The 10,381-nt window shown below is 38.9% G+C and overlaps 1 protein-coding gene across 2 annotated transcripts in view; it reads right to left on the bottom strand.

Annotated features, from left to right (window-relative positions):
- The window catches only part of LOC115220884 (signal transducer and activator of transcription 5B), a 109,797-nt gene extending 109,625 nt beyond the window's left edge, over positions 1-172 (bottom strand). Inside the window, exon 1 of one of the 2 annotated variants that reach the window (XM_036510286.1) lies at positions 2-172. In XM_036510286.1, the coding sequence (XP_036366179.1) occupies positions 2-50 (49 nt within the window). In that variant the 5' untranslated portion in view covers positions 51-172. The remainder of the gene's footprint in view (position 1) is intronic. The other variant, XM_036510285.1, reaches the window with a different exon arrangement.
- Between the last annotated feature and the right edge of the window lie 10,209 nt (positions 173-10,381).

The raw sequence follows: 10,381 nt of genomic DNA, 5'->3' as shown, positions 1-10,381 counted from the left end.
TCAGAAGAAGGTTCCGACTCATCCGCAGTCATTTTTTCCGAGTTCGTCATAATTACGACTTACAATCATGAATGTGATGTTGTACGGATACTTTTATATTATAAATGAACAGTAAATTTATGAATTTCCGTGAAAAATTGCTTTTTAGTTTCATTTCTGAAAAATTCCAAGAAAATCTGTTAGTTTTAGTGAGAAAGAAGGAGGGCAAGAGGGGGAGTAGGAGAAGTAGTAGAAGAAAGGCAGTTGGAGGAAGTGTTTAATATATGCTGCATAAATTATTTGTCTCCGCCCCCTTTTCCAGGGGTTTTTCGGGTTTCGGGACGAGCTTTCTAGATGAAACGGAGAGTGAAAAGTTTTATTTATTTATTTTCATTTTTATTTTATTCATTTATTGTAAGTGCCGGGACCACTTGTTTCAGTCATTTGACTGCGGCCATGCTGCAGCACCGCCTTCAATCGAGCAACTCGACCCCGGGACTTATTCTTTTTTTTTTTTAAAAGCCCAGTACTTATTCTATCGGTCTCTTTTGCCGACCGTAAGTAACGGGGACATAAACACACCCCACATCGGTTGTCAAGCAATGCTAGGGGGACAAACACAGACACACAAATACACATATATATACATATATACGACGGCTTCTTTCAGTTTCCGTCTACCAAATCCACTCACAAGGCTTTGGTCGGCCCGTGGCTATAGCAGAAGACACTTGCCTAAGGTGCCACGCAGTTAATGAAATTATAAAAATGTTACATATATGCAAATTAAATTCAAAGAATTCGCTTGAGACAGACATATGCATACACACACACACACACACACACACACACACACACACACACACACACACATATATATACACGTGTATATACATACATATGTATATATACATACATAAATGCACGTACACACACAAACATACAGATATATACACATGCATGTACAAATATATAAAAATATACATACATGCATACATATACGTATGCTTATATAGGCGTACGAGTTGCCGTGTGGTAAGAGGCTTGCTTACGAACCACATGGTTCCGGGTTCAGTCCCACTGCGTGACATCTTGGGTAAGTGTCTTCTACTATAGCCTGGGGCCGACCAATGTCTTCTGAGTGGATTTGGATGACGGAAACTGAAAGAAGCCCGTCCTATATATATATTTATGTAAGTATTATGTATGTATGCATGTATGCATGCATGCATGTGTGTATGTATGTATGTATGTATGTATGTATGTATGTATGTATGTATGTATGTATTGTATGTATGTATGCATGCATGTAAAATGTATGCATGCATGTGTGTAATGCATGTATGTATGTTATGTATGCATGTATGTATTTGTATAATGTGTATGCATGTATGTAATATATGTATGTATGTATGTATGCATGTAATGTATGCATTCATGTGTGTATGCATGCATGCGTGTAATGCATGCATGCGTGTATGCATGTATGTATGTATGTATGTATTGCTGTATGTATGTAATGGATGTATGTATGTTATGTATGTATGTATTATGTATGCATGTATGTAAAATGTTATGTATGTATTGTATGTGTATGTATGTATGTTATGTATGTATGTATGTATGTGGTACTGTATGTATGTATGTAGTAGGTATGTATGTTATGTATGTATGATGTATGTATGTATGTATGTTATGATGTAAATGTATGTATGTATGTAATGTTATGGTAGGTATGTATGTATGCATGCATGTATGCATGTATGCCAAGTGCTGTATGTATGTAATGTATGTATGTATGTATGTATATGTATGTATGCTCGTGTGTCTGCGTTTGTCTCCCCAACCATCGCTTGACAACCGATGCGGGTGTTTACGTCCTCGTAACTTAGCGGTTCGGCAAAAGAGAACGATAGAATAAGTACTAGGCTTACAAAGTATAAGTCCTGGGGTCGATTTGCTCGACTAAAAGCGGTGCTCCAGCATGGCCGCAGTCAAATGACTGAAACGAGTAATTGAATAAAAGAATATATATATATATGAATGCCTACTTGTGTGTGTGTGTATTGTGTGTGTGCGTGCGCGCACGCGTAAGTGTGGGTACGTAAAAGTAGAGACAGCTGTCATCTGCGAGCGAGCAATTGTTTTAGGTCCTTATACTGTCGTAAGTATTGAGTTGTCCGGAAAGTTCGTGCCGATTTTTAAAGGAAAGAAAAAGGTCAATAAATACTTGCCATTACATTTTTAATCAACCAAATATGAACCATTTTGTTGCCAATGAGTCTCCATCTTTCCTTTAACTTGAAAATACCCTCTTCCCAAAATTGAGGTGGTTTCATGGCAAAGAATTCATCAAGGTATCTTTTTACGTCATCCAAGGAATTGAAATTTTTACCATTAAGACTATTCTGCAGAGATCTGAATAAGTGGAAATCCGAAGGAGTAATATGGAGGGTGGGGTAATACATCTCAGCCGAGCTGCAGCAATTTTTGTCTGGTTCCCAAAGCATCAAGTGCCGAAAATGTACTTTCTTATCTTCTATTTTAAAGGGTTACAGAATTAACACAGGTTATAGGAACATAAAACTGTGCTCTAAATCGAAGTGTAGTCAAATCCTATTTTATGAACTCAACCATGTTCTAAAATAAGTCGAAAGTTAAGCTACTATAAATCGGCACGAACTTTCCGGACAACCCAATAGAAAGAGACACGGACAGGATGTGATGATATATAGGAAGAAAGAGAGAGAGGGGTGGGGTATGCAGCAGAACTGGGACTAATTTACAGCGGATTAAACTAGAGCAGTGTTTTCCGACCCTTTTTCACCCATGCGCCACCGGTAGTGAAAAAAATGTACAGGAGTAGTATGTTTGCTGTGACGAAAAAAAAAAGGGCTTTCACAGTTCCATGTCCCACTAAAAAAAATGAAAAAATAAAGAACTTTATGTCCTACACCTATTTGGTATTAATGGGAGCAACTGTCTTTGGAGACTCAGATTATCGTTGATTGCTCGAAATGTGGAGTAGATAGACAGCCGACATCTGATGAAGGGTTGTTTTTGTATTACTTGTCCTTCTCTCTCTCGTTATTTGTGCATTTAACTGATTTGTTTTCGTATTTCATTTTGTTTACTGTTGTCCTGTACCCATATATAAGCATAAGTATAGTATATATATATATATATATATATATATATATATATATATATATTATATATGATAATATAATATTACTGCATGTATCTTGAATCAAATGTTCAAGACGAAAGTAATTAGACAACAACACAGGTATCCAACATGTAAAATGTCTTTGACACTGTTCAATATTCTTTTACTTGTTTCAGTCATTTGACTGTGGCCATGCTGGGGCACCGCCTTAAGTATTGTTAAGTTTACAAATAAAAGAGGTATATACTGACTTAGACCAAACAAATGCTTATATATGTATATGAAATGGGGCGATTTAGAAAACAAGTAATGAAAAGAACAAAAACAGTCGTGGGAAACTCCTCATCAGCTGCGTTAGCCAGAATCATAGCAGTTTCATCACTTAAAAAGAATTGCATGCGCATCATTCTATAAAATAGTTCCAGTGATAATGAACATCACTAGAGTATAGGACAGCTAAATACAAACTCTAACGACGTAAAACTTGGGGATCAGCGGTATTCAAACAAAATGGAGGCAAATGCATCCAAATACAAATTATTACATATAAACTTTAAAGGTATGAATTTTTTCTGCTTAGGAAGGAAACAAATACAGAATATGCTAGCGCAATGGCTTTTGTAACAATACCACTTCGTTATAGAGGCAGTAAAATAGAACGTGTGAAGACGCATGGCTCTGTGGTTAGAGCGTCGAGCTTACGATCGCGAGGTTGTGAGTTCGAATCCCGGACCGGGCTGCGTATTGTATTCTTTATTTCACGTTGCTCCAGTTCACTCAGCTGTAGAAATGAATTGCGACGTCACAGGTGCCAAGCTGTATCGGTCCCTTTGCCTTCCCCTTGGATAATACTGGTGGCGTGGAGACGGGAGGCCGGTATGCATGGGCGACTGTTGGTCTTCCATAAACAACCTTACCCGGACTTGTGCCTGGGAGGGGGGGGTAACATTTTAGGTGCAATCTCATGGTCTGTACCGTGACCGAAGAGGGTCTCAGCAGAATAGAACGTGTGACCGCTGCAGCGTCTGTGAGAAGAGAATATGAGAAAAAAGTATAAAATAATGAGAATAGCAACAAAGGATTCAAGAATAGGAATGAGAGAGAAAGGAAAGTGATAAGGAGAGCAAGACATGGAGAGAAAGCAAAGTATGATCTAGAAGGCGCAGGCGTGGCTGTGTGGTGAGTAGCTTGCTCCCCAACCACATGGTTCCGGGTTCAGTCCCACTGCGGGGCACCTTGGGCAAGCGTCTACTATAGCCTTGGTCCGACCAAAGCCTTCTGAGTGGATTTGGTAAACAGAAACTCAAAGAAGCCCGTCTTGTGTGTGTATGTGTGTGTGTGTGTGTGCATGTATGTATGTATGTATGTATGTATGTATGTATGTATGTGTATGTGTGTGTGTGTCTGTGTGTCTGTCTGTTTATCCCCGCACCATCGCTTGACAACCGATGTTGGTGTGTTTACGATCCCGTAACTTAGCGGTTCAGCAAAAGGAACCGATAGAATAAGTACTAGGCTCACAAAGAATAAGTCCAGGGTTCGATTTGTTTGACTGAAGGCGGTGCTTCTGCATGGCCGCAATCAAATGACTGAAACAAATAAAAGAATAAAAGAAAATCCTAATCACTATTTGAAAGAGAATGACCACACAGGGTGAGGCTCACCTGTTTTCTAAAGGTGACTATCTTGTTAGTCCAACCACCAGCTCTGATGACAAGATATAGAAAATGAAACGAAAAACAAAACAAGAGATGGTGGGAGAAGAAGAAGAACATGGAGTGGGAGAGAGAAATGTTTATTTTCTCAGCTTGTGTAAGCTGCTAATACATTGTTACTTAACTTGCTGAAAATAGCAGCCAACACTCTTGCATACATTATATTGAATAATATCGTTCCTCGTCTTATATTGAATAACGTTATCTTGAAACGTAGTATTGAATATTATTGTTCCTAATGTACAAGCAACGGGCTGGTCATTACTGGGATGCTTTTCTTCACGATAACACCAAAGTTAGTTTCTAGCCAATGATGCAAGGCTTCGGTGCGAGCGCACGGTATGCTAGATATAGCAACTAAATTTTCCTCAAATTACACCTTGACGTTTTAAATTAGACAAGGATGTTCCTTTCTTTAGTCATTTATTCTTTTTTACTTGTAGCAGTCATTTGAGTGTGGCCATGCTAGAGCACCACCATAAGGGGTTTTAGTCAAACAAATCGATCCCAGGACGTATTCTTTGTAAACCAAAGACATTTTTTATCGGTCTGTTTTGCTGAACCGCTAATTTACGGGATCGTAAACACACCAACATCGGTTGTCAAGCGATGGTGCGGGGACAAACACACATACACACACACAGGACAGGCTTCTTTCAGTTTCCGTCTACCAAATCCACTCAAAAGGCTTTGGTCGTCCCGAGGCTATAGTAAAAGACACTTGCACCAGGTGCCACGCAGTGGGACTGAACCCGGAACCACGTGACTGGGAAACAATCTTTTTACCACACAGCCACGCCTGCTGGAAAATGGTGCCGTTCTAAGGGGTGGGTACATTTACAGCTGCCCGTGGGCCTCGCTGCCCTTGGGATCCTAATTCCAATCTATGTATGCTGTGGCTTCCTGCCAATGAATACATATAATAGGATGTAGTGCGCATGGCTTAGTGGTTAAGGTATTCGGCTCACGATCGTCAGAAACTGAGTTCGATTCCTGGCTACGTATTCTATCCTTGACCAGCACACTTTGTTTCATGTCCACTCGGCTAGTAAAAATGAATAGTACCTGTAATATCAAAGGGCCAGTCTTGTCACATTTATTGTGTCACGCTGTATCTCCCACAGAACTACGTTAAGGATACGTCTGTCTGTGGAGTGCTTAACCATTTGCCCGTTCATTTCATGAGCAGACTGGAACCCTGGGACCAACGGATCAATTAGAACCCTCATCGCCGTAACCAACAGAGTGCCAGTTATGGAGAAACCTATTATAATGCTAAAACAGCCCTGACGAGTTAGTGCGTGAGAGAGTATCCGTATGTGCATGTCTGTGCACGCTTGTGCGCATGTGTGTGTACCATAAAACAATAATTAAGATAGCCTAATTAGTCCTAGTAATCACTGGCTCCTTCATTGCCTCATAAAGCATTATTTTCACAAAACATCGCAAAGATATTCCCGAATGTCAACAAAAATTCGAGAGCGTGGCTTTTAATTGTTTACAAAATATATAATAAAGCAGTAATTAAGTCATTTTAATCAACCATAGGCTCCGTTATTGGCTCCTAAAATATTTTTCCAGCCAAAACTTCGTAACAGAATCCCCAAATGACTACAGAAATTTTAAAGTGTGTTATGTTACGTCTACAAAATACGCCACAAAACTGTAATTAGTTTAATTATAATTAAGCTCAGTAGTCACTTATATAAAATGATGATTAAATTGAGTGAATGTCACCGAATTTCCTCGTGGTTCCGATGTGCTTTCAATGTGACCTCTTTCCTGTTATACCGGAAGCCGCACTTTTCGTAATGATCCGACAGTTTTACTATAAATCCTCGCCTTCAAATTAATTTTCAAAAATGGCTGTTGTTGAGAAGTTCACTTTGAAACCACTTGGGGTTCGAGTTCAGTCCCACAGCGCGGCACAACAGACAAGTGTCTGCTACTGTACCCCTGCTTGAGCAGTGTCTTGTGAGTGAATTTGCCTGATGGAATTTGTGCAGAATCCCTTCGTATACGACGGGGTACCCAAAAGAAGCTTGAATGTTGCAATATTATTTTATACAGTTAGTTTTACGTGTTTAGACTTTTATCGCTTTCAAAGTATTTTCCATTTGAAGCAATGCATCGGTTCAGACGCGTTTTCCACTGTTTGAAGCAGTCCTGGAACTCTTGCGAAGTGATGCCTTTTAATGCCTTTTTTTCTTCACCTCTTCCACATCTTCAAATTCCATAGCACCAGCTTTCGTCACCTGTGATGACCTTCGAAAACAGACTTGGATCAACTTCCAATTGTTCTTTCAGTTCACGACACGCACTCAGTCGTGACTGCTTTTGATCTTCCGTGAGCAAGCGAGGCACAAATATTGCTCCGACTCTTTTCATTCGCAATTCCTCGTTCAAAAATCGTTGGTAGAAGCTCCAGGACACACTTGTCATATCAACAAGTTTGTCAACTGTTCGGAGAAGATCAGTTCATGAATTTTCATGATATTTTCAGGAGATCGACGGTTGCCCTGAATGAGGCTGGTGTTCAAGCGACAAGTGACCATTCCTAAAGAGTAGAAACCACTCAGAAACTTGTGTTTTGCTCATGGCAGCGTCCTCGTAAGCTTTTTGAAGCATGATGGCTGTTTTGGCGGCCGTTTTCCCCAACACGAAACAGAATTTCACGGAAGCACGCTGTTCTTTCATTTCAGCCATCGCGAAAATCGACGAATAAGGGATACGCACTGCAAAAGAAAGACGTACCATGTGGCAGTAGAGCTCCATTGGACGACGCCGGTCGGCAGACTGATGCCTGAGGGTTGCATCAAGTGGCTTCGAGAGGCATAAGCCTGAACTACAATGGGTTTTTGTCCCTCAGAGAACGTTTCCGGTTACATTTAGGTAGCCCCTCGAATATATATATTGGGTATGGTAGATGAGTTCAGCAAAAATTTAGATTCAGGTGAATATGGTGCTTAAGTTGAGGCACCAGAATTTAGTACGGTATTACCTATACAATTTCAAAGTAAGGTGATTAAAATCAAAATAAGCAACAAGGATATCCAGAGGTAATGCAGTACGATCGTTTCATGCAACTCCATTTAATTGAACAATGCAATCATTGCATCAATTTAAAATGCAGAGCAATCCTCAGCTGCACAAAGACGTAGAATTTAATTAAATTAGAACATGACACATTAGTATAATTATACCTAAAATCTCCAAGGAGTTAAGAAGATAGACAAAGAACATGTTGTCTCTACTTCAGCATAGAAGTTACTAAATTATCAAGAAGACTCTGCGTGTCACTGATTTTATTTGATTTTATGGGGTTAGTTTTAATTTAGAGACTAGTTTATCAAATTCCTTGTATATCTAAGGCTGAGAGAATAAAGTGCAGTATCTGGTAGGAGTAGGGCTGAGGGAGCAGACAGAAATCATTGTTGGTATAGTAATAAAAAACAAGATTTATTAGAAGTAATATCATGAGTTTTGGTAAAGGAAAACTTAAAACAAGATGTTAGCTGACAACTAAGGGGGTCGATCACTAGCAGACCATTGATAATGAAACAGGGGAAGTCTTATCATGTAGTACTTTAGTTAAGTGCATGCGAAGTAAAGATAGATGTCGTATATTTTCCTTGTATAATAAAAAATAATAAATACGCCGCTTTAACGCCTAGCCAGGCTCATGGGCCCGGTTTCCCGGTTTCTATGGCGTATGTATTCCCCAGCTGGACGAGACGCCAGTCCATCGCAGCGTTACTCATTTTTGCCAGCTGAGTGGACTGAAGCAACGTGAAATGAAGTGTTTTGCTCAAGAACACAACGCGTAGCCCGGTCCAGGAATCGAAACCACAATCTTACGATCATGATGCTGACACCCTAACCACTAAGCCACGTGCCTCGCTTATGTCCTCGTCATTGCGTAGTAGTAATTACAGATGGAGATAGAGTGATGTTGTGAGAAAAATTAAAATGAGCTAGTGAGAGTGAGAGAATGTGGGACGAAGCAATTGCTTCGTTGGTGAGTTACCATTGTTGTCATTTTTGTGCCCTTTTCTTTAGAGACGGCGTTTTGTCCAGTCTGTCAGCTAGACTCCGTTCTCACTAACTGAGTTGTCACCCAGTGACTAACTGATTTTTGCTTGGAGGTTCTTGTTTTTATAACTATCCAGAAGGATAGACATATCGTTGAGAACAATGGATTTCGTTGGTGGTCTTGTTATTTTAATTCTTGCTTTTGGTGGTCTAGGAGAGGTTAGAAGGGTCAAATGGTGAAGACATTATTTCGGCCTGGCTACAGCATCTGGACAATGCAAACTGATGTCACACATGTCTAAACTGCTGTCTTCACATGCCTAAATAGACATGCCCTAATATGCTGATTAGCCCATAGCTGGCACCATGACAAATGCTACTATTCGAGATCAGAGTAAACCTGGTAACAATAGTAGCTAAGGGATGGGACCACACTCCTCAAAACCCCGGAACACCCGAATCAGAACCCGGATGCAGTTTAAAGTCGTACCTGGAATATAGATACATACATGTATCTATGTACGCGCATACATACATACATGCAATCATACGTGCATGCATACATACATACATACATACATACATACATACTACATACATACATACATACATACATACATACGTGCATGCATACATACATACATACATACATACGTACATACATACATACATATATACATACATACATACATACTTACATACATACATACATGCATGCATACATACATACATACATACATACATACATACATACATACATACATACATAAAGTAAAACATAAATCTACACATATACATACAAAAATACATTGTTGTTGATGTTGAACTTCCAATGAAGGAATCTTGGATCTAGGTTAGAAACCGGCTCTCTCTCTCTGTCTCTCTCTCTCGCAAGAAATATTGAAATAAAACTGAATAATGACATACATACATGCATACATATATACATACATACATGCATACATATATACATACATACATACATGCATACATACATACATACATACATACATACACATACATACATACATACATGCATACATGCATACATACATACATACATACATACATGCATACATGCATACATACATACATACATACATACATACATACATGCATACATACATACATGCATGCATACATACATACATACATACATACATACACATACATACATACATACATGCATACATACTTACATACATACATACATACATACATACATACATACATACATGCATACATACATACATACATGCATGCATACATACATACATACATACATACATACATACACATACATACATACATACATACATACATACATACATACATACATGCATGCATACATACATACATACATACATACATACATACATACATACATACATACATACATACATACATACATGCATAATACATACATACATACATACATAAAGTAAAACATAAATCTACACATATACATACATACAAAAATACATTG

This window comes from Octopus sinensis, linkage group LG17 (assembly GCF_006345805.1).
Source record: "Octopus sinensis linkage group LG17, ASM634580v1, whole genome shotgun sequence".
NCBI lineage: Eukaryota > Metazoa > Mollusca > Cephalopoda > Octopoda > Octopodidae > Octopus > Octopus sinensis.
Note: the sequence above shows the minus strand (reverse complement) of the source record. Positions and strands in the feature narration are given on the sequence as shown.